The 25,417-nt window shown below is 47.7% G+C and overlaps 1 protein-coding gene across 1 annotated transcript; it reads right to left on the bottom strand.

Annotated features, from left to right (window-relative positions):
- Positions 1-140: 140 nt before the first annotated feature.
- On the bottom strand, positions 141-25,255 carry ptn (pleiotrophin). The gene is made up of 5 exons (XM_040175407.2): positions 24,879-25,255; positions 7,166-7,260; positions 6,628-6,801; positions 4,965-5,126; positions 141-915 (listed from the first exon to the last, which is right to left on the bottom strand). The coding sequence occupies exons 1-5, from the start codon at positions 24,881-24,883 to the stop codon at positions 860-862; spliced, it is 492 nt and encodes a 163-aa protein (XP_040031341.2). The 5' UTR covers positions 24,884-25,255; the 3' UTR covers positions 141-859.
- Positions 25,256-25,417: the final 162 nt, after the last annotated feature.

Here is a 25,417-nt window from a genome sequence, read left to right as displayed (position 1 = left end):
CTGTAAGAAGAACTGCTTTCCGTGGTTACATTGTGCCGTTTTCTCTCAGAATGGAATTCAAATAAAGATTTATGAAATGTGTTATAATTCTTTTGGTTTTATTTGGTTTTATTTAAGGACACAGGGGTAAAAAAAAGATATTTTTTCTGCTTTTTATTAATTTATTTTTGGAAACAGGAAACAAAGGAAATGTTAACTTCAACTTAGGAATCACCAAAGGGAGGACTGCTTATTTTTTTATAGCCAAGAGCTGTAGAGTAAGAAATCAGAGGGTCTAAATTGAGGTACAACAGAGCAGCAGGAGGAAAACACGCTAAAAACTTCAGTAATTTGCATACTTGCACTAATCATGCACACTCCCGTCACATTAGGTTTATTTTTACTGGAAATTAAAGAAAGATATCAAAAAGAAATGTAACAGGGGGATTGTTAACATTAACTTGAGACAATGCAATCAAATGCTTTCTTTAAAATGTAATTAAGTAAAGCAGTAAACGACTTCACTTACACAACTGCTTCTTTAAGCTGAGGCATGAACCAAAAAATACTTCCATATTATAGACTAAAACAAACCCTCTCCAATTTGTCTGCAAGAAAATAATCCTAAAAATGACACTAGTAAACAATCCTCTTTTATGTTCGTTGTTCCTACCGCTGGCTAGTACACACAAGCTGTTCCTGATCAGGTCACAGAAAGAAGAAAAAGTATAACATCTTGTCACTAAAAGTCACGTTTTCACTGGTTTGGGGGAAGCGCTACTGTCGACCTACGGGACACACAAAGAGGAAGCGTTCAGCGACGGGGCGGTGGACGTGTTCCGGCCCTCGTCTTCCTCCCTCTCTGGGACGCGCAACGCCATCAGTCCATTTGGGTGCGGTCCCTCTTCTTGCCTTCCTTCTTTTGCTTCTTTGCATCTGCAAGAACAGAAGAAAAAGAGCCGCATCAAATCCTTTCACTTTGACCTCTGATTTAAATTGAATCAGTTTATTGTGGTGAGTTCAGAAGATTCCCTTCCACCAAAATGACCCTTTCACGGAAGCCATTTCGACATGCCAACATAAATGATATATTGAAGTAAAAGGCTGGAATCTTGTATTTGTTTGAAATGGATTGGCTAAAAATCCTTTAATCAAATGCCAGGAAGTCGTTCTGAACAGCGACATGGTGTCCTTGTTATTGCTTATATGAGCTTTCAAAATGTTAACATTGTGAATGTGCACGAGGAGGAAATGTACGGAATCTGTTCTCGTCACCTCGGCTGCAAACTTCCATGAGCATTAAGATTGTCACACTTCCTCTACCTTTGTTTGCTTGTTTTCACTTGTTTTGAATGTTTTCTCTCCGTTCGGCCCGCTGAGGTTTCCGTCAGCACATTCTGCTCCCGGGAGAAAGGATTCACTCATCTCTCTCCATACGTGGGACGTTGTGCTGCATTTGCACATCTCGCGGCGCCGCTCGCTCTCCTCTCCGCCTCCGACAGCCAATCACAATCACGCCGTTGCCGGATCAAATGCACCCTGAGCAGAATCTGACTTCTGGATTCGGCACATATGGCAGCTTTTAAGATAAAGTCTAAACCCCTCTTTTTATTCTTTTTTTTAATTTTCAGTTTAATTTTGTATTCATTATGTTTTGTGCAGAAAACAAAGCCTGAAAAGGCGTAAAATACAGATATTACAAGTTAATGTCAACAATGCAAATTGCTTTTGATCACATTTTAGTGGCAACGGTTTTGGTTTAATCTGGAATCAACTCTGGCTTCCACTTTTCAAACGCCCCTGCTGACCTCGAGGTGTCTACATGCATTCACAGTTCTTCTGTCACCCTTTGTTCTCCCTTTTGCACCCCGGGGTGCGTGTTTCACCTGAGCCCCCCGAGGCGCCTCTCAACATTGTGTCTTCCAGAATCTGCAAGTGGCAGATTCCTGCCTCCGTCTCAGGGGGGGGGGGGGGGGTGAAACCCCCATATCTCCCCACCCAAGGTGGCCGCTCAGAACTGCGGAATTGGCCGGGCCGAGGGTTGGATCGCCTCCCCTCTCTCCATCTCAGTCAAAGCCAAACATTGTTTTGTTTTTCTTTATAAGCTCCGTGATCCCGCCGCCGCCCCCCCCGTCCACCCCCAGCAACAGAAAACCAAACACAATCCCCCTTTCCTTCGCACTTCTCATTGTGCACGGCGCCCCCATTTTCCATTACCCAGTAACCCATTTGCTTCCCAGGGCTTATCTTCCGACCGGCAGACGTGGAGAATCACGCCTCACGCATCACGCAATCGCGCCGCTGCGAGCGAGCGTCTCTGTCTCCGGCTGCTTCCCTTCGTCTCGGCCGCTGTCGCCCCCCCGCTCTGCCTCTCAGACGCTCCGTCGTCACCGGCGGGCCTTTCTAACCCAAACCTTTTTAACAAGGTTAAAGGTCAACATCAATTTTCCTGCATGATATAACAGGAGAGTAATCAAAGTGGAATATGGAGGCATTTAAAGGGGATTTCAGTTCAAAGGGACCTTCTTGTCTTGTCTTGCATCACCGTAGCAACTGAATTCAATACAGCAACTTGACATGAGGTTATTTTTTCTTCTTCTTCTTCTTCTTCTTCTTCTTCTTCTTCTTCTTCTTCTTCTTTATATCCCGTTCACAACACCAACATAGCAACAGTAAAGCAAATAATTGATGAAGACTGACATATTGGAGAGCAACCTTCTTCACTCCCCCACAGCTCAGGACAGAATAAATCAATGTGGAAAATGGAGGGAAATAAAACAGTCCTCCAGATTCCAAAGCACTAACTACTTTGTTTGTCATTGGCCTTTGCTCCCAATGGACAAGAGTAATGATCATGACTGCTGGAGGTCTTTAACCTAAACAAATGACTAATGCTGTTGCTTTTCTTGGAAGGACTACAAAAGCAACACGTTCTCACTCCCAACTCGCCAAATATGGCAGCCTGGTCGGTGGCCCGACTTTTTAAACTATCACTTCATCTACATAACAGCAATTGTGGTAAAAGTTGCAATATTTGGTGTAAAGAGCAATAAATGGGTGATTGATGATTGGGTTCACCCAAGAGACATTGCTCAAATTTAAGTTTATTGTGCTGTTGTGCAAATGCAAAAACTGACCCATAAACTGACGCCGGAGGGGAACGTAGAGCGTCGGTTCGACCGCGTTTGCAGAGTCGTTAGTGACCTCAGTTAAACCCATGTACGTTTTAACAGCAGCATCCTGTAATCTTTATTTGCTATAAAGTAAAGGAGAACTGCAGACGGCGCCTCCTCCTTTGCAAGCGGGATGGAGCTCCGCACAACACCTCGACAGACAGACGTTTAACAGCCGGCCACACGGCATCTGCAGACATCCTGTAGTAAAACTACAAAAACGCCCGCTCGGCGGTCGTAATGTGGGGGGTTTCGACCTGACTGCGGCCCGTTTGATGAAGCGGCGGCGAGGGTTAAGCAAATTGCGCAACCCTTTGTGTGCACACATGTCGTCTGCCGAGCGCGATAAGGGCGCCGTTTATGACCGTTGGCAGCTCCTCTGCCCTCATTATAATCCTGTTTGGACAAAGGGGCGGCCGCGGCGGGTCGGGTACACCCGTGTTTACAGAATTAACAAAGGGCATCGCCTCACTTGGAATGAACCGGAGGCTTTCTTATCGCCCGTTTCACACCAGGCAGATGGTAATGTATACAGTGTGCTGCACATGGTTATTTCATTTTCTCCCATTAGCTCGGCCCGTGCGTCGCAGATAACGGCCCATTTTCCTGTTGATCGTAGGACCTCCCTGACTTCTGTTTCTTTGGCGTGACACGTGGACGCTTAAAAGCATGTAATTAAAGCTAAATAGTGGGTTAAGTGATTCGACCCCCTGCTTTAACACTGCCAGTCACTGCTTCAACTTATCACTTCAGTGGGTGGATTTCCTTCACGGCGCCCGAGACTGAAATAATTTGTCAGGCCTCGTGGGATTGAACAAGGATGCAATCAGCCAGCAGACTGGATAAACATCCACCAGGAGAACACGCACACTCTCGAATACACCTTGACGCACATACTGACGCTAATTTAACGCCATATAATGTAAATATATTTATGATATTTCACATCTAAAACGAAAATATACAAGTTGTCACCGGGAAGCAGTTTAACTGAATAAACAGAAACACCTCGGTGGTAAACATCCCTTCAGCTATAATTAATTAAACAAATCAACCAATTTAACATTCCCTCTAACTGTTTACAAGGATTTGACGGGGCAAGAAAGTGTCTTCTTCTCCCGTAAATCCCGACCATTAGTTTCTAAAACCGACCTGCTGACGTCTGATCCCTCAATGCAAAAAAAAACAAAGCTCTCAAACTAGTCCAAAAAGGCCGCCGCGTTCAACATCGCGTTGAAACAAATCCCTCAAGCTTACGTCACAAAGTCCATAAACAAGTCTGCTTTTGTGACGCTCCGTTTGGGCCGCTGTGAACGCCGTGTTCGTGCTGCGATGGCGTCCTGAGGTGGCCTCGGATCGTTAGAGGGAGTCAGGTGACAGGTTTGCGCGTCCTGGGCTTCTGCAGAAGTCTGCTCTTTGTTTCACATCAGAGCCAGAGAGAATATACAGAATATGCTTGTAAAGATCAAGTTATTGATGACGAAAAAGAGCTTTTGTACAACTGCAGACCACAGCATTACTTCAAAGTCCTTGAATTTGCGCCTTGCTCTTCCCAGAATGTGTACACGGTCCAACAGAACCCGACTGAATAGTTCATGACCGAAAAAGAAAAACAAACAGAATACGGCTTCTTAGAGATTTGTGATATACTTGGGGTTTTTCTTTCAATTCAGATATTTCGAATCGGAACCTGGATTTTGTCAATAAACTGAATTTCACCAATGCGCTCAAAGGAAAAATCACATTTCTTTGCAGGGTTTTCTCTCTGTTTCCGGCGAGACTTACTCATTTTATCTGTGTGCCTCTGTTTACCTTGCAGCTTGGTCTTGGGGACTTTCCCACAGGGCTTGGTGGCTGTGACGGTGGCGGCGCAGGTGGCGTCCATGAGCGCTCGCTTAAGCACGCCCGTCCTGTTCTTCTTGCCTGTCACCGGGTCGCACTCCCCCCAAGCCTGGAAGTCGTACTTGCACTCCCCTGCGGCGCACAACGACAAATCAGACGCTTCATTAGGTGCTTTTGTATGGCGGAGCGGGGGGGGGGCACGGTGCAGGAGAGCCGTCCACCTGCTGGAACTGGACACGACGCAGCATCATTTATGCAAAGAAACAGTCAATTGCAATCAGCCAATGAGCTGCAGGAGCTGTGCGTCATCCTCTTTGAATGGTCCTTTGATGAATGCATGTAATTTACTTGGCTGTATTCCTCTTCCTATTAATAGAAAGTGTCCCGGAGCCAGTGAACTATACCACCAGACAGTCTTATTACGGTTCTTTCCTAACAGCAGCAGATGTCGCTTTGCAGTTTTGATCCTGTATTTCCTACAAAATGTAAACCGCTAACAGATGAAGGCAGTGAAAAGCAGCCTGGCTGCTGTACATCCTGCAAATAATAAACGGATACCAGCTTGGCGGCACAGGAGGGAAACTGCTTTTATCAGCACCTCTAATAAATGTGCTTTCACTTGGACTAAACGCAAACCCACAGGATGCAGGTCTGTGTGTGTGTGTGTGTGTGCGTGTGCGTACATGTGTGTACATGTGTGTGTGTTTGTCCTATATGTCCGTGGCCCTCACATCTCTGTCCATTATTTTGTTGCCACTCTAGTCGGGCTCCCCGGAGGCTGCGACACTCGTTCGTCAGCTCGCTCTCACATGAAAGCGCCGAGCCCCTCGCCCGAGATCCCCGGGTGCTCATCAGAGGAAGGGAGAGGGGAGAGAAGGGTGAGGAGAGGAGGGACGGAGACGGGAGGCGGGGAGTGACAGGACCATTGTCGCACAGAATCCCACAGGGACTTCCTGAGCGTCCAACTTTAAGAAAAACCTTTGCCTCTATAATTTGTCTCTGAGAGAGAGCGGGATAGGGGGAGAGAGGGAGAGAGGGGGAGAGGGGGAGCTTCCTCTGGATGATTGATCTGTTAGTACCTTGCCCTGCCTCTGAGCATTTTCAAATTGCATCTAAGTAGAAATCTTTAACGGCTTTGCTCAAATGTAGACAGACTCTGATGCCTCGAGTTATTTATCTTTATAGATGCAAAAAAATCCTCACGCAGGAAATACAAAATCTGACCAGGTATATTTTTTATATTTACTTTGACAAAATATATGGTGGCACTCAATAAGAAGGACGCAATCGTCCAAAAAGTCAAATGTATGGATATGAAAACTTGTGATATTAAACATTGCTCGAATTATTTTTCCTAAATATGTAATATTAACTTATTGTAGTGAACAGACGTTCTGCTTTTGTGATCTATATGGCGAGTTAGCGGAACTCGCGGCGTCTCCATCATTCAGCGACAGGCTCAGAGCGGCGCTGCGAGCTCTCGCCTGACAGGCCTCCCGGGGGGGGGGGAAGACAAGTCCCCCGGGCTTCGTCCCTGCTGGACATTTCAGGCTTCATGGACAAAGACAAAGCAGACGGACACACATACGATGTGCGCGTTCCCGCCTAACGTTCAGTCCCCGACCTCCCTGACCTCCAAACTTCTTCTTCCAGTTGCAGGGGATCTTGCAGCGTTGGGTCTTGATGGTCTGCTTGCAGTCGGCGCCGGTGCGCGTCCCCTCCCTCGTGCCGAGCCCACAGTCGCCCTCGTTGGCCACACACACACTCCACTGCCAGTCGCCGCAGTCGGACCGCCGCTCCTTCTTTCCTGAGGGATCAAAGCAACGCCACTTTTTTACATTCGCGTAGTCATTCCGCTCTAATTTTATTTTATTTTTTACTTTCAGCAGGTGGAAATTCATTTGAGTGAAAAACATTTACTTCCTCTTGACTTCTTAAGATCTTCAGGCAAATGTTGTGGATTCGCAGCTCATGCAAATGTAAACTCAAATGAACTTTTCATGGAATTTAAATGAGCTAAATGTTGTTTTTTACTCAAGTGGGAATTATCTGACTTATTTACTTAGTTGTTCGCTATAAGTTGTTGTTAAATTCCCGAGGGACACCAATTACTGTACTTCGCCCCCCTGAGGATCGTTTTAGCATTTTCAAACATCGTAGAGAAAAGAAACCTTGTTTCTCCGCTTTGCCGCCTTCAGCCGCCATCACGGCCAGCACCAGCAGCGCCATCACGGCCGCCCGCGTCCACTGCTTCTGTCCGTCCATTCTGAAAGAGAGACGACGTCAACGTCGATTAAACGCACTCTGTTGGAGAACTCTTTGGGAATCTTTAAAGTGCGCGTGACGTGACCCTGTTCAGCCGTTTGGTGAAACGGTCCCTCGTCTCGTGGGACACAGCAGTCGCTCGCCCCCCCCGGGGGGAATTTCCAGCTCTCATCTGGTGTCATTTCCACTGTGCTGGATTCCAATGTCAACATTTTGATTGTCAGTCGCGGCTGCCCGTCATTCTGCGCGCCGACCTTGTCAAGCGTGGATAGAAGTCTGATGCACGAGATTCGTTAAAACTAAACATCTGCAGAAGATTGAGGCTGCAATGTGGAAACGTGTCTCCTAAAGAAGCGTTTGCTCTGATTCCACATGGATGGTTCGTTTATTACTGATGTTTTTGACAGTTCATTTGAAGGTTCTGATGAACTTTTCCGTGTCGTTTTCCGGATAAATCCTTTGACTCGAGTAATCCGGTTTCAGCTCATTGTTTGGCCCAAACTGTTCAGCGCAAAGTTGACTTTTGGTTGGCTCAATACTTAATACCTGTATAGTTGGTATTTCAATATTTGTACAGATAGTCACTCAGCTAAACAGGCAATTACTTGATTATCATTGATACCCTTTTAGCTGCACTTGAAGAGACTTGAGTTTTAGGTGTTCAAACAGGCTTAAAGAATCCTACAGTAGTTCAAGAAAAGATTACACCTGCCGCCTGAAAGCGAGATAAAAAAAGCTAGATGTCTGGGATTAAAGATGTGTCACACACAAACGTGGTTACTCATCCGTCTCTTTGTTCGTGAGGAGCCGCTGACACGTTTTAAGTTGGTTTTAAGGTCTTAAAATCCAACAGCCTTCATATAATCAGAGCCAGCAGAAAGCTGTCACTGTCACTGTCACCGGCCTAATGCTCTGTGATGGAATTGTTGCAGAAAACCTGCTCAATTGGACTTTCCCCCGTTTTTTTAGAGGGAGAGAAATGCTCTCGCAGCGAGCACTGCCAGAGAGGAGAGACACCATGAGACTGAAGCAATTAACAACGCTGAAATGCTTAGATTCCTGTAGACAGTTTGATCCTAGGAGGGAAATAATAATATCCGTTTGTCATCTTCAGCTGGTCCTGAGCCTCTTCTTGCAAGTCCCATCGTGCAACGAACTTGCAATCCCCAACTTTTCAGTCTTCACACACATTCAGTCTGTTTATAGGACGGTGATGGTCTCCTGAATTTAAATCAAGTTTTTAATTATTGAATGCGTGCTTTCTACCAAGGATTTAGAGCCTCGCAGCGCTTCTTAAGAGCAGCAGTCGTCTAAAACCTTCACTTGATTGATTTTATAGCTGATATTATAGCGTGCGGGCAAAGCCTGTTTGGATTAAATACTTCTCCATCTCAGAGTTTGTTGTGTCAACTTTTTCAGGGACTCAAAACATTTCTTGTCTGTAAGCCCAAAAGGGGGGTGGGAGGGGGAGAAGAAAATAAATCAGTGAATCTCGACTGTGAGAAGCGCACAAAAGGTGTTGAAAACCCAATGAAAGCGCTTAGATAAAGATCATTTCCAAGAGAAAGGCACTGTGGCCTTTCAAAAGATAAGAAAAGCCTTTCCCCGGTTGGTCACAGAGAAAGTCTCTTGCGAGGTCAATGACTTTGAGTGGCTTAAAGAAAAAGGAAAGTAGTGGAATCGAAGGTGGATTCCCACCAACCGACCGGGGGCTCCTTCCCTGGAGGTCGATGAATTAAGACCCTCCTTCCAGAGCGCGGCGGCGATGCTTTGAATGCCGACCTGCAGGACACGTGCTCGTGCTTTTTTTGAATAACCGCCCTTAAAGAGACACACACGCCTTTGGAAGCGAGAGCGGAAGATGTTTTTTTTTCCCCTTTCCAGTATTAGCCTCTTATTCTCATGACTCATACCGGCAGAATTTGATTGAAGCAACGGGTGTTTTTATTTAAGCTTAATTCCCCCACAGGCCACGTTATCCTTCACCGTCACCAACGGAGACCACGTCTTCGGTCTTTCAGGGGAAATACTGACGAATTCTGCAAACGTCTCGGACGTGGAAATGTCCTGCGAAAAAGTCAACAAAGAAAAACGGCTTCTTCCATCATTGCTCGACCTGTCCAGAGTCAGAAGTAGATGTTTGGAGCAGGATATTGCAGAACCTGAAGGTTTAGTGAGTTGAAACTCTTATTGCCTTAGACAATTGGAAAATGAGGGATTTTCTTTGTGCTTTTCTGGGTGTCGGGCACAACTCACATGCAGTTTGTGACAATGTGGAACAAATACTTTTTGGGGGATTTTGACCATCAAGCCAACTAATTGAGGGTTTTTTGCTCTGTGAATTCTGGGTGAGAAATTGCCTCGTTATTTGTCTCTGTGTGTTAACTAATTGATTCATCTTTTGAACTCTATTTTAGATATTTGTCACACACACCGTATTAGATTAAATTATTCAAAAAACACAACACAGTATCAGAAGAGAGAGTCAGCCCTTATGAATGAGAAAAGAAAAATGAATGTCCTGCAGGATTCAGTCTGAGTATCCAAAGCCGATTTAGCAACTGCCTGCGTTTAAGGCCTGAAGCTTAAAGTCTAAGCGTGAACCCCGGGGGGGGGGAGTTCTTCCGCTGAAACATTAGAAACAGCCAGTGATCAGCGGCCGGCGAGGACGAGTCCTATCAAACCCTCCATTTGCCCCATCGATCCGGCCCGTATAGCCGCGGGGGCCCCGATGAAGGTAACGAAGGGAGGGAAGCCGATGCCGCCCGCAAGTCAATGGACCTTCATTGACTCCTTGTTTGCTCCTGCAAGCACACACAGGACCATCCACCTTTTTGTGACCAACGGCAGGAACAAACGCCCCCCCCCCCCCCCCCCCCGTCTCTGTGCTCTCTGACGTATAACAAAGGTACACAGAGGAGAATCCATCCATCGGCCCACTGTCTGATCTTTTGCGCACAAAGGCGGGAGGCGATGGAGTCGGCAGGAATAAAGCAGTAAGCAGTTTAATGAATCCATTACAAGAGCCTTGAAGGGGTGAGTCACTCGTGTTTTTTAAATGTACCACCCCCCCCCATTACATGAGGAATGGATTTTAGTTGCTTCAATTTGAACCATTAGACGCTCAAAATGAAGTTCTCAATCCGCGAACTTGTCTAAATACATATGGGGGGGCATGTAATTAGGTAGCAGCCCCCCCTGCGTGGTGTGTTAATGATTAACATGAACATTATCACAGCACACACATGTATGCCTTCTGACATCACGGAGCTGCACATGAATTATGGATGTCTTTATAATAGTGTGCTGCCCCTGGAGGCTACAAGTCAGAGAACGTGGTCTCCGAAGGCCTCCGAGTCGCTCCCAGTTCGCCCATCACGCGACACCAGCGCTCGACACATGTTCTTTCAATTATAGAGAGCCCACGACTTAAGGTCATCATGCATGGCGTTCTGGTGCTGGTAGTAAGGTGAGAGATGGCAGCTCCCTGATGTTAAGGTTACTGCACGCTGCAACTACTAAACAACAGGGCGCCAAGGACGCATAACTGCCGCCGTCAGACAAAAACATGCTGCAACAAGCATGTTGCGTCTTGCGCAATAAGCTTTTTTCCCCCCCTATTCTCCCGCTGGCCTTTCCGTATTTTCACTGCAACTTTAAGTCTCGGGGGTTGAGTTTCACGTGAGTGTGGAAGGACATTTTCCTTCCACGCGACAAACCCTGATCTCAGGTGGAAAAGGGCCACGCAGGTCACATGGGTCTGTTCCTCATGACTTGTGAAACAAGCTCGCGCTGAAGTACGAGATCTTCTTGCAGATATTCAGAGAACAGAAACAAAAGAAAGCGTTTTATTGACATGATTTTTGTTTGTTTATGAAGGCGAGCAGCATGTCCTTGGGAAAAGAAAATCCACCTCTGAGTGTCCTCCCCCAACGCCAGAAGTTGCGATTCAGAGGAGGAGCGAATGCTTCGCCTGCACGGTTGAAAGGATTGAAAGAGGTTTCTCGCCGCGTGTGTTCCTTGAGCCGAGAGAGAGAGAGAGAGACTTCAGACGAAATGAGAAGTGCTCACTAGAGGAGATGCGAAGCATGTAAAGCCAAGCGCGACGCTTCAACATAAAAAACAGTAGTGTGAAAGGTTACGTGTGGAAACACACACGGCAAATCATAAGAAGGCTGCTCACTGCATTAATACCGACCCCTGTAAAGTGCAGGTGATTACAGGAAAACACCACACATGTGTGACTTGTGTTCTCTAAAGGTCAGACAGTGGGGGGGGGAGGGGGTGTGCGTAGAGGGTCCCCGCTATCTCTCAGAACAGCCCTGTAGGGGCCCACAGTGTGTGCGTATGTGTGTGAGTCTTGAAGTGAGCTCAGTGTGCGGTTTGAGAGCTACAGGCCTCGTTTTAAAGATAAAACCACAGTAATAAGGATGCCAAACAATGGCTCTGTGAGAGCAACAGAGCAGAAAGGGCTGAAATTGAAGACTTCTGTTTATGCACGAGCGCGTCCATTGCGCTGATAAATCACACGTGAGCCTCTAAAAGCACCCACTCGGTCGCTTATCCTCCCGCTCATCTCCGTGGCCCCTTCTTGCTGCTTATTAGCACTCACATGAGGACATTGCGAGGCACATGCTGTCACTGGTACGACAACCTCCAGCGGTTATCAATTACCTTCCCTCCTTTTGAGGATTATAAACTGCAGAACCACAAAACAAGACTATTTTCAAACTTCCTTTGCAAAGGCAGCTGCACCCCCCCCCCCCCCCCTTCAAATCCATCCAGCTTTGTAATATTTCTGCCATGTTTTCACATTAAAAAAAAAGGCTGCACAAAGAGAGCCAGGGGAGCCGCACAAGTGGAATAAACTTTCAATAAGGGCTTCTTCTCAGTGGAGGCCGGTTGTAGAATGCCACAAAAAAAACAACCTGTTTCAGCACTGACCCGAGGGGTCAACAGAGACCACCTGTGTCCAGTTGAATTCTCTACACTGTGCTGAATACATCATATCACCACATTGACTTTGGGTTCCGCCTTTAATATTTGAACTGCCGCTACATGCATTGCATTGTTATTTTACTAGTAACAATCGGGATCATAACCTTAATCCTGCAAAACTTAATCCTGCAAAACGTTTTTTTCACTCATGGCCCCTAAAAAGAGACCCACCGGCCTTTTGGGGAATCTCGAATGAATTGTGTCAATGCAAAGAAATGCAGTTTTTGGTCAAATTCTGCTACTTTTCTCGTTGTGAACATTATGGTTTCTCCAGGTGCGAAATGTCAGAACTGGAAAGGTTCACCAGCTAAACGCTGGTGGACGTAGCAGCGCTATTTAGGGGGACCAGCTGAAAAAAAGGCCGTTTTCAGTCCGCTGGTTTGATCTTTTCAGATAACGCTGACTTGGCGTCGCCGCGTTCCTCCTGTCGCCGGTTCTCATCTCGACCATCAATCTTTGTCCCCGGGTCACCTGCGTCTCATCGCCGCCCCCCCCCCCTCCCCCCTTGTTTGGGGGCCATTTTTGACTGCTAGAAACTGTTCTAGAGCGCCGTCGCCCTTGAGCCTATTCAGAGGCGTCTGTCTGATGCATCAGGCGACGTGTATCTTCACGCGAGCGTCTGTGTGTGTGTGTGTGTGTGAGTGCTCCTCCCGAGGACGCCGCTCGAAGCGCCGCCAGTCACTCGTTCATTAAAGTGTGCCGGATGAGGAAGCCTTTGCACGCCGCGTGGGCAGCGTTGTCCGCTCGTTGATTGAGCCGTCCTCCCTCCTTTCTCTCCTTTCTCTCTCCGCCTCGTCCGTTTCCTTCTCCTCGCACATACTGTATCTCTGAGCTTTTTAGCTTCGCCGGTGAAGAGGCCGGCGGATCTTTGGGATGAGGCGATGTGAGCCGCCGCCATGATGGCAGTTGGTTCTGCTGGAGGATTCAGTGGCGAAGGTCTTTTTGGAACTGCGTTTACAATCGATTCATAAAGAGACAATTGAGGAAAGTTTTCATGGCTTGGACAAGAATAAGAACGTCGGGAGCAGAATAATCCACTTGTGTGTTCGATCTGGAGGCTCAGAGCTCTCTGAAGCTCACAGCTCCGTTAACGTGGTCAAAAAGTAACAAGGCATCTCCAACCAGGCAGAACCGACCTTCACCAAAGCACCTGACAAGTTCTTGTGTTTCCCAATAACGGTAAAAGTGATAAACAGAGTGAGATATTTTATAACTAACAGCTGGAGGAGGACAAGACTCATGTTGAATTTAAGAAGAAAACCTTTTCAAATAATGTTGGCATTGAACTCACTGGCGTTAAAATAAAGCAGACGAAATAAAGGCTCCACACACACAGAGGACGGAGAGCAAAATTTTGACTTTTTTATCAAAACTCAAGGACCAAATTAATAAAACGATAAATATCTGCTTTCTTTGAGTAAGAAGCCGAGAGACTTTCTGCTACTTAAAAGTCTGTACAGCCATCCATCGGCCCCCCGTGTCACAGCGTGTTTCAGGGGTTCTACGTGGTAACGGAGCCATAACAGACATTTGGACACTTGTGAAAAATTGTGCAAATTTGCCGACGCAAGGTCATCAACTGCACCACCTCCAGAGAGAAACTACTGCTCATCCTCAGTATTTAACCTGGGTTACAGTCTCTGATAACCTACACATACCACCCTCACACACGCCAACACGTCCCCACAGAGCGCCGTCACCCACTTTCCCCAAACCAAGGCGCCACGCCGCGAGGCCGAGAGGGACCGCGAGTAAAGCTGCTGCCGGAGGAGATAAGGCCTCCGGTTACCTGTAATCCCACACCGGTTTCACAGCTTAACGGCACAGCGCAGGACCGGGATTAACCGAGTCGGTGTGTCGAATCCTTTTCTGGGTGATTTCTCAAATCTCTTCTCAAGATATCGGGTTGTTCCGCTTTTGTATTTCGAGCTCGTTACAGGTGGATTTCTTTCCCTCGGGTCGCTTATTTTGAAATTGTCCGAGTTCAGAGAAAACCTTCTGTCAAAGGATTCATTCATTAATACCCCCCTTCCCTCCTCTCAAATACCGCCCGCAGATCTCATCTCGGGTCTTGAGAGACAGCGCGCGGGGGGGGGGGAGGAAACGTTAGCTCGCGACTCTTCGCTAAGCCGAGCTGTCACACGCGCTCAAGGAGAGAAGTTTTGACTGTCTGACATCGACGCGAGGCGACAACTGAGGAAAAGCGTGGGCGAGCCGCGTGGGCGAGCTGCGTTTGCTCGCTTCAGCGGAGAAAAATTTGTGGCGGACGGTTTCGAAAAGCCCCCTATTTTGATTTTCCACGCAACGTTGCGTTTGCCGTGTTAGCGGCTGCAGAATGCACGCGGCCGGTGCTGTGTATATTCAGCGCGGCCTCTCCGGAGCCCACGTCCTGTGAATCACAGGTGCTTTCACGAGCTTCTTTCTTCCTCCTTGGAAAAGGTTTTTTTTTTAAAAAAGGTGCCGGTCGACGGGGCCTCTGATGCACAACAACAAAGCCGCCGCGTGGTGCGTTTGTTTTGCTGAAGCGCTCGTAGCTTCACTGAAGATCACGAAGGCCTCACAAAGGCAGAGACGGTTGCACATCTCCCTGCAGGCGTGACGCACGTCTCGCACCCTCAACCAGTCAAGAACTCCACAAAGCGATGCCTAAAAAAGGGATATTGATTTTTTTATTTTTTTTAAATAACAATAACAATCTGCCTCCACAGGCCTCCGAGTCGCAGCATTACAGAGACATCCGTCCAATTTCAGGGATGACTGCAACCGAGCGAGTTTTCTCGACCTTTTAATCGCTAACCTGGGCGATTTGGCGACACGCACCAGTTGTCATTTTTCAACTATTTCCTCCCAAGGACGTCAATCAGTGACCCTTAAATTTGCAAGTGGACCTCCGCGTCAGCCGCTCCACGCACTTTTCTCCCAAAGTCTGAAGCTAAAAGACAGTTCTTCTTCACAATTCCAACAAATCCGAACATGTCAGATGGATTTGATTTTCTCACAAGATGAAAAACTGAATATTAAGAGCTCCCCCTTTTTTTTCTCCCATGGATTAAATGGCTTAAGGTGTAAGATAGTCCAGAAAAGAATATGAACTTGTCTTTTCTGCAATGAACCGAATCACAAATAAGGGATTGGATAATGGGATTTTCACTCAGGTCGCACAATCTTTTTATTCACATTTTGAATAAAAAGGGCTGAAAGAGAGTCCATTTTGCACAGGGAAAAGCATCATTATTTCTTCCTGCAAGATCACACCTGTAAAATGATGCCGTGTGCTTGCACGGCTTCAACCATTAATGGTCCAAATTGAAAAATAAATCACTGGTCCCTCCTCAAGGCTGTTTGAGAATATTCACATTGTCGTTTTCCTCACCTCCCATTTCGATCACTAAACCAGTTCTTTAATTTCCAGCAGTAGGTGGGTGTTTGAAATAAGGTTTTAGTGCTAAACGATGATTAGAATGTTCAATTCTCCACGTGTGGGGAGGGGGGGGGGGGCGTCTTATTTCCGATGACTCACCCGCAGACACAATTCACACCTGTTCAGTGAAGTCTATCTTTCTTTCTTAATGCGCAGCCGAAAATTGAAAGCAGGGGACGTTCTCTTTTTCCTTGGTGTTGGTTTCTTTTGATTTGACTGTCAGCAGAGGGCTCTCGTGATCCATCCGCCACGGCCCCCGACCTCCCCATCTGCACTCTGATGAAGGAGCCGCCATCAACGTCCTTTCATGGAAATATCGAACGGCGGGGGCCTTTTCTCCGCCACTCGCCATGTGTTATTTTTTTTTTTTTCATGGGCGGAGATTGCTTTAATGTGCACCTTGCTTCACTGTCAAGCACAATTTGTCTCTTTGTTATCTGGCCGCTCAATGCTCCATTGATTGTGCTCAGACTGGTCCATGATATCCCACCTCTTCACTGTGAGGTAAGAGCCTTCAGGGTTGGGGTTGTTCTTTTTTTTCCCCAGTGTATCTGTCATTTCGAGTGGATGACCTCATCAGCTACACACTGGCCTCTACTGGGCGAACTGAGCCAGTGCCTGGGGAGTGGGAAGCAGAGGAACGGTAGAGACCGCTTGTGTGGGAGAGAAGAACGTCTCAAACGTGTCTTTGGAGACGAAGGTAGTCGGTCGCATTAGGGGCTTGTGCTCCTGGTTGCAGCAAACGACAAAGCCGGATTCCTCCGCTGGTCCTCGTGAGCCTGCACCTCTTCTCATCTCCCCAGAACACTCTTTTGGCAGCATTTGAATCACCTGTTCTCCTTCCTGCCTAAATTGTTGAAATATGCTAGAAGTTGATCAAACGGAGGGGCTTTCGGAGCTTGTGGGCGGCAGAGCTTTCCCCCCGTTGGCTGTCGGAGATCAGACATGAAAACAGGGAGAGAACAAAGGCTCGTCGGGACTGTTAAAGGCGAGCGGACCACGGCGGCCCATCAAAATCCATTCAGCCAAACAGGCATGAAATACCCGACTGACTGCAGGAAACGCTCAAACATGTCAAAAGCTCTTCTGTCTCTCAGAAGATATGAGGAGCCGGGGAGAAACTTGAGAGATGCAGACTCTTACTCGACTTTCTCCCCAACGATCCTTTTGTCGTCAATTAGGCCGGTTGTCAATTATTGGAGTAAAATGTTTTGGAACGATTTGATGCAGTTCTCACAAACAAGATATTTACTCTCAACTAGAATAAGCTTTAATGACCAATATTTTATTTTCATTGTGTGTGCTGAATTATGAGCAGGTTTCCTTTTGGTTCAATGGAAAATTTCCATCTTTAGGCTTCATCAGCCAACCAATTTGTTCATATAGCCGGCTATTTGCTGTTTCAGTTCACTCAACGAACGTTGTTTCTGATAAAGCCACCGGGCATTAACCTGCCAACACAGCGCCGCATTTGGCAGATATTTGCCTCAGGAACAGAGCAAAAGGTGGTATGAATATTTGCACTTTGCATTCGTCAGGTGGCCGCAAACCAAAATGAATTATTGATTATTTCAATAGCAATAGATAGGTAGATATAAACTTTTATTAATCCCAAAGGGGAAATTTGTGTGCAATAGCAGCAGAACAGTAAATAAAGTAAATACAGTGAGAATGAAAAATGCACAATAAATAAAATAGCAGAGCGAACATATTAAGTTAAGTGAAAGGAGTACAGTGGAATATGTATTTCATCATTGATGATGAAAGAGGAAACAGAAACCTTATACCTTATTTAGATAGAAGGGGCTACAATTAGCTATCCGGACATGCGTGGTATCTGAACACTGTGTTGTTGCCATTTTATGGTTAACCTGCCTATCTTGTTTTCCTACAGTGAGAAAATCCTTTTGTTGAAACTTTTTTACCGCAAAGAAAGACTCCTATTTTTAACTTGTTTACTTCACTTTGCAATGATAGTGTCACTCAGTTCCCACTCTGCGACCCTCCATGAATCAAGCGCAGCTACGCACTATATCCCAAGACCCAGTGACAGGCTTATTTCCAGCCGTCGAGGAGGCAGGGCGAAAGTTATTTACTAAAAACCCTGGGCGGACGGAGATTGGACATCCCTGATCTGTCAAGGACACGACTTTTGCCCCAAACAAATCATTCACTTTCATTGCATTGTGTTGTGTGAAAGCGGCTGGAATTGGAAGACTAACCTTCATCTAGCAACGTCTGCCGTCACTGAGACAAAGACCAGTCTGCAGCCTGCAGAGTCTGGAAAACGTACAATTCTTCACAGAGATCGTAAAAGAGTCTCCGTAGCTATCACGTCCTCCTCTATTCTGCTGCAAACAAATGGGAATCTCGCTTTAACATTTATCTTTCGATAAGTAACTTTTTATACGAAAAAAAGGTAGTGATTGGAACCACGGTCTCTGGAGGATGCATGTGTGTGTGTGTGTGTTGGAGGGGGGTTTTAAGTGGAGAGCAGTCACCGAGGAGGGCACGAACTGCACCACAGAGATCCACCGCCTGAGGTCCTCTGACGTCAGCTCTGTGGGGGGGCTGATGGGAATCCGATACCCAGCATCCACACCGTCTAATTTATTCCACAACAGCAATGGACTGCGTCCCGGTTCCTCAGCTAAAGAGGTTTCGGTGAATCTCTTCACTGGTCGAGCTGCTAAAACGAGCGCTGAAGAAAAACAACACTGAAAAAAGGAAAATACGCCGCGGCCGCAGTTCATTTGCTTTATGTGCTGCAGCCGCGTTTTAAAACAGCACATTGAAAAATCCAATATTCCCATAAGCCACCTATACACAAAGGAGAGTTGAGTTACAGGTGGCGCCACACGCAGGATAATAAAGAAAACAGATTGTTCTTTTCAAAATATGTCCCATTTTGCCCCAAAAACTCATTTAATTTTGTTTCTCTCTCACACACGCGATGCCATGTTTGCTAATGTGTCCACACAAACCCATCTCGTGCCCCGTCACCCTGCGGCCTCTGAGCTCTTTCCATCCATCAGGAACACAAGCCCCCCCCTCCCCCTTTATTTGCAAAAACCCTGAGAGGCGACGATACCGCGTGACACAATCTACAGGTAAATAAGGGAGCGCGCTACACGGACAGCTAACAGAGGATCCTTCCTCTGCAAAAACAAAGGGCACTCCGACCCGCCGGGCCGGGCTCAGCTGTGGGGTCGGTGTGTGGTGGGTGGGGGGGGGACTCATGCCCACAGCCCAGGGCACTGGACACGACCTTTCAACTTGCCACTGAGCATTAGACCAGTCGGAGGAGAGCTCGTGTAGCGCAGACAAGCTCTGCAACACACAGTTGATTCAATGGCTCGAGTGCTGAGCTAAACAAGAAGGGGGGCGGGGACGAGCAGCATTGTGGGAACGTAGTTGGACTCCTGAGGAACATCGTATCGTGCCGACGGTCAGTAATATTGACAAGTCCCGGTCATTTACAGGGCGGTAGTCAGAAAGAATACATTTGAAACAGAGCCAGAGATGTTTTTTCATTGACCATAAAAGGTAAGTATTTCCAAATGCCAGTTCGGCCTCCATTAAAAGGGACCATTAAATGTCACGCTCTTAAAGTCCGTTACGGCCGTGCGCTGATTGGCTGGTTCGGGGAAAAAAACAGTTGCTGGTGGTGCGAGAGCCAAAGATTGAAGCATCAATGGGTGCAGTGAACGGAGCCCCGGCTGCTCCAATGAAGGCATAACTGATTTTCCTCTAAATCCCTCGATGATTACGTTTAAAGGTCAGTCGGGTACATAATTGAACTTTTCAGAGTGCAAATAGCACAGGTTCAAAATCTGAGCGGCAGGAAACGGTACGTTAATGCACCTGTTCAGGTTGCTGCCCCGCGGGTGAAGCCTTTGTGCTGAAAAACCAGTGGAACACGAGAGGCGGTCAGCCGGCGGCGGATGACATCACACCGTGCATGATTTTGTGGAAAGTGGAAAGGGAAGTTCAAAGGAAACATTACGCGGAAAAAAGGACAACGCGTCTCAGCGTGTTGTTTGATTCCTAACATGGAATATCTTCATATACAGGTAATTAAATAAGGATTATAATGTCAGTGATTCTGTAGAATCCTCTTAACGTTCAGCAGCTGAGGCCGCCCCCCCCCACATGCACCAGACGACGCGTCAGGCCGCCGAGGGCGTCGATCTAAAAACGCTCAGAGGGCCAAACATTGTGAATTCACGTCGTTGTCCCCGTCTTGCAGCGAGCAGCGTGTGAGATGTTGCTCCACCAGCCTCGCTAACATTTCTAAACTCCAGCGGAGACGGAGGCCGAGGTCAAAGCCCCCGGCCCGGTGTTTCGTGGTCAGATGGAATGTGAACTCTGTCTGAGAAAAAAAGAGAGGAAGTAATAATGAGGCCCCCCCACCCCTCTGCTGGTTGTTTGTTTGGACGGACCGGCTGTCTCACAGCACAAGCTGTGGATGGAATACTAATGGATATGACTGATGATTCTCCCTCGCCTCCCTCCCTTCATCCTCGAGCCTCCTCTCCCACCACCTCCTTTTCCCTTTTCCCCTCCATGTGAACGGGAAATGCATAATTCAGTCAGGGCTACGGGGACGGCTGTGACACGCACGCACATCCTATGGTTATTTAGGACAAGTAACAAACGTTTCCTCCCTTGGGGCTTTGTTCACCCCCCCCCCCCCCCAAACATCACTGATCCTGGTTTCTAATCAGTTTTTGGTGGGTGGTCATAAAACCCTCCCCGATCTAATCCTCTGCCTATCTGTTTTAGATTTGTAACTTTCCAATACTTCCTCTGGAATGTGGCGCCTTGAGGGAGGAACAAGAAGACGTCCCGGAGCTGCAGAAGCTCTCCGCTGGGCCAGATTAAAACCTGCTGCGATTAAACCAAGGATTAGATGCCCCCTTTGGCAATTGGGTTGGTGTAGGAACTGTTTGAAATTATTTTAGCATTAAGTATTGGAGATGTGGAGCTTTAAGCAGCCACAGTTTGACTCAATAATAAGGTCGGCAAGGGGGAAAGGGAAGCAGTTGCCAGAACATGTAACTTCATTTTAACCCATTGGAGAGAGGCATGTAGAAGACTATATACACAAAGTATACATTATATAATCTCATTTGGAGCCATGATCAGTGGATCATCTTTGGTTTGTCTTTAGTGCTATTTTAGATACATACTTTAGCTTCTCTGATACGGACGCCCACATATCTGCTGCTCTCGATTAAAAGCGAATAGTGGTCACGTTTGGCTGATGCCTTGGTTTTCCGAAATGTGCCTTTGCATGAATACCACACATTGTTGAAGTGAAACTAACTCTATGCTCCATATGCATATCCGCAGAACCACCATGGTTTCCTCCTGAATGACGGGCCGCTGATGATTTCTTTATCAAAACCTTTCACTGATTGCTCGTGAAGAGTGTAAAATGTTTTATGGTATTCGAGCCCCTCCGACCAGAGAAGTTAGTCATGCCTGTGCAACGTTACCATTAGCAATCCAATTAGCGGCGGGATCGGAATGGAGATACTAAGTATGTAAGACGGTGTTCCGCAGCGATGCTCACGATCAATTTAACTTTCCATTTAACATCAGCGGCCACATCACAACAAATCCCTGCATCCCTGTGTGTGTGTGTTTGTGTGTGTGTGTGTGTGTGTGTGTGTGTGTGTGTGTGTGTGTGAGCGGCCTGCCGCCACGCGTCTCTGAATGCTTTCTCACATGAATCAAATTCCCCCTGTAGAAATGATTATAATATCGCTAATAACTCGACTGGCCGGGTCGAATTCACTCGCGGCTACACAGCAGCCAAAGAAGTGGCTTTAAGTCAAATGAAATTGCATTGATTGAGCCAGTGGATTACAGCATTTAGGTGGAGCTTCGGCATTAAAGTGGTTGTGTTTATTGAATGGTCCCTTCAGTTTTCACCTCTGAGACACAAAGCGACGTTCTGGACTGGGGAGACGTTTCTTTCTCAGTCGATTCTTTTCACTTCTGCGGCAACTCTAATAATCCAGAGAGGCACAAAGAATGACTGCGCGGTCGATAACAGAGCAGAACGTATGTATCTCGCATTAAATGTATGGGATGCTAATGTGCTCTTTTCTGTTTATTCCCCTCCTTCTCGTGTCGGGCTTTCCCTGTGACATGGCTCATGAGAGAGACACGATCATCCCTCAGTTCATTAGAGGAATACAAACACCATCCCCTCCCCAGTGCTTCACACTCTGATGCCTGCACACACACAAAGACTAATGGGGGGGGGGGGCAGGGGGGGACCCTCAGGACCCGTATTCCCTGTAAGACACTTGCCTAAGATTTACAACAGCAACATCTCTGTCCAAAGCCCCCGCCGCACCGTGTACGCTGCAGGAAGTGTTTAAGCCGCTTGTGAGACAATCAAGACGGCACGCAAGCTAATGCGCAAACATGCGAGCTCCTTTTTGTCTCCTTATTTACATGTCTTAAAGCTCCTCCACGTTCTCTTGGGCTACATCGTTTTGTGCCACGTCAAAGGAGTCGCTTCGAGTGGTGAAACCAGACACAATCACGCGCCGACGACCGCGGTTCGCCTCCAGTTCTTTGGAACCTTCCCGGCGTCTTTGAGCTGATTGTGTTGGCTCTTCTTGCTAATCGCACACAGGCCCCAGAACCAAACCAAAGCAGGCGCTTTTGTTGCACAGGGTGAAGTTATTTTTGATGGGACGAGGCGCGTGACGCACAGGGAGCCGGCGCCTTTCAAACTCCACCGTTTTTCCACCAAACGCCGGAGGTCGAGAACTTCTATTCCAACCCTGTGGCCGCAGCCCCCCTCCCCCCCTCTCCCTCTCTCTCTCTCTCTCTCCCCCTCTCTCTCTCTCTCTCTCTTTTTGTGGTCACCCGCCAGCAGCCCTGAGGACAGTTTGTGCGTGTTTGTGCGTCTGAGCGTATACGTGCGTGCGGGTGGCTGTGTGACCGTGTGGGACGCTAATGAGCTGACTGATTACAGCGCGGCGCCTCGGGTTAGCATTAGCTCTCTCCGCCGGATCAAACATCAGATCGAGCCAACAGCTCGGCGGGGAGGTGCGGGCGTCAATTCCTGTTTTTATTTTTATTTTTTTATCTGTGGGAAAAGTAGAAAATCCACACGCGTCCAAGGAAGGAAACGAGGAGCTTTCCTTAAATTCTGATCAAAGAGCAAGAGGAGAGATTCAAACACAAACTCCTTCTCCTGAATTTAAATTCACCCACAGACAATGGGATCCCTCAGACAATCGAGAGCGACGGCGCGCCAGAGCAACAATGCGTCGTCACACCGGCCTCAAAGGTTTTTTTTGCTCCGATTGTCTCTCGGCTGCTCCATGAGAACGTCTGCATTTCCACGCCGTGCTATTAGCGCTTTGATCGGGAGGAGACACAGCAGAACCTGAAGGTTGGCCATTATTTCACCCCTTCATTGAAGGACGATGTTGCATGCACACTACTTTATTGGATATGACCCCCCGAATGCAATAAAGTGCGGCTCCCTCGCAGGCCTCTCGACTCTGGCATCCGTTCCCTCCCCTTTTCTTCTACCCCTCTTTTTATCCCGTCCCCGCTCTCTTTGGAGGCCCTCGGGACCCCATCGAGGCTCATTCTGTTCCGTCCCGCATGTGAGGGGTCAGCGCCTACCCCACAAGAATTGAAGCAGCCACTCAATGTGAGGATCTTTGTGTATGTTCTCATCCTCCCCCCTTCCCTCTTTTCCTCCCTTCTCACACACTTACTTGTGCCCTATAGATGAGAATTGGCTCCTTTCACAGCTCCCTTCCCTCCCACACACCCCCCCTCCCCTGGAGCGGACTTCTCAGGGCCCTAACAGCGCAATTCTATGCCTTATTGCTCCAGCTCCTCCGTGGAGAAGAGTCCCATCAAAGCATTTGTGAAGACACAGAAGGAAATGAACCGGCTTTTGTGCTCGGCCGTGACATATAGGCGCAATCACGTGGTGGAGTTTGTGGGGGCAAAGCGTTTGACAAAAGACAAAGGGCAGAGTGTGTAAAAGGTCTCGTAAAGGCCTGCTAGTGGCCAACGCGGTGTAGGAAAATACCGGGGGTCCTATTTTCAAAATTAAGTTTCATGAGTTTGGCCGAGCGCTGGATGTCGGCCAGCTTAACCCCGCATTGTGTCGTGACTTCCTACGGAACCGAAGCTGGTTTCTCCAAGCTCATCCCCGCCCCGCGTTCAATCTCCCGCAGCGCTTTCGTTAGGACCACACCGCGTGTGGATTCTAAAGAGACGAAGCGGACACCTCATTTTGAGCACGAATGAGCCTGGAGAACGCTTTTGCCCCCCCCCCCCACCACCAACCCCCTCCCGGCAGGAATGCCCATAAGACAGAGAGGAACACTGTTTGGTGGGGACTCGAGTTGCCATACCAGCACTGAAGAAAGCCATGGCAACGCGAGCGGAAGGTCCGCCGGACCACGTAACGCCCCCGGGTTTGTCATTCCAGTCAGGCCTGACCCAAATTAGGACATCGCAGCCGAAAGCGGCCTTCTGCAAGCAGCGAACATGCGCACACACGCACTTAATTGGGCTTGCATATGCTTGGCTGATAGCGCTGATAAACAAAGCATGCGGCGGTTTGACGTGTAATCACCGAGGAGATGGGCCTGTTAATGATTTAACGCCGCGGTTTCGTAGAGCCCGAGGCTGCTGGATTATTGTGACTTTGCGGTTTGTTTGTTTACCCAACGTGTCTACAAGCCACTTTTCCATCAGCTGTTATGATTCATAGCATTTTAAGCTTAATGGTCTTTTATGTTTTCACATGTTCATTATCTCTTATCAACAGCCTCAGGGCAAAATCTGCTTAAAATGGGAAGAGCAACAAAAAAAAAAGATTAGGACCGTGAACAGAGAAGCTAAAAATATTAGAGAAAAATTGAAAATATAGTTTTGATTGAAATGAAGAAACTCTTTTAAAGTTTCTTTGGCAACTTTTCGCAAAATTCACTTGTGAGATTTTAAATCTCATGTTGGCAGTTCTGCAAAAAAAAAATCCCATAAATCCCTCCCCCAACATACGCACAAATACACACGCAGAGAAGCACACGCCAAAAAACGGCCTTGGTACGCGGGAGGCTCTCTGCACACGACGCCGTCCGACTCCAAGGGAAGCCGTGCATTGGTAAGCGTGTTTCCACGAGAGAAGAAAAGCCACTTACTTCATTTTGGAGGTCTGGTAGTTGTATATCGGAGCTCGAAGAAAGTATTTTCTCTAGGCTCTTTTCATCTGCACCTCTGCCCCGTTGCCCCGTCTCTCCAATACTATTTCTCTTTGTGGGCTGAGCATGCGATGTAGTTTTTTTTCCTCCCTTTTTTCTTTTTTTTGTGTGTGTGTGTGTGTGTGTGTGTGTGTGTGTGTGTTTCACGGGGTGAGGGGAGGCTGGTTGGGTTGGGTGTTGAATGCCGGGTTTCCTGACTCGTGATCAGGAGCTCATTACCCCCACCAACCCCCCACAAGGTCACTCCAGGGACGCCCCGCTTGGCACTCACCGAGACACCACAGAGAAGACGTGAGGCTGCCGACCAAAAGAGAGAGAGAGAGAGAGAGAGAGAGCCAGAGTGCCTGTGAGCTCCTCTGGGACCTCTGAGGAGGATACGAGCGGACAGAGAAGGGAGACGGTTGAGAGCCGGTTGATCCAAATGCTGACGGAGGGGGGGGGAGCGAGCAAAGGCAACAGCTAAATGCATCTGCAGGAGC

This window comes from Gasterosteus aculeatus, chromosome 4 (assembly GCF_964276395.1).
Source record: "Gasterosteus aculeatus chromosome 4, fGasAcu3.hap1.1, whole genome shotgun sequence".
NCBI classification, from domain to species: Eukaryota; Metazoa; Chordata; class Actinopteri; order Perciformes; family Gasterosteidae; genus Gasterosteus; species Gasterosteus aculeatus.
The sequence above is the reverse complement of the archived record's forward strand: the minus strand, read 5'-3'. Positions and strand labels throughout refer to the sequence as shown.

Bases quoted from the DNA above. Each gene is read 5' to 3' on its own strand.
- ptn (XM_040175407.2), bottom strand. The intron at 5,127-6,627 runs GTCAGGGAGGTC...TGTGCGCCGCAG, and splicing joins CTGGAAGAAGAAGTTTGGAG to GGGAGTGCAAGTACGACTTC. The intron at 916-4,964 runs GTAAACAGAGGC...CTGTTCTTGCAG, and splicing joins CCCCAAGACCAAGCTGCAAG to ATGCAAAGAAGCAAAAGAAG.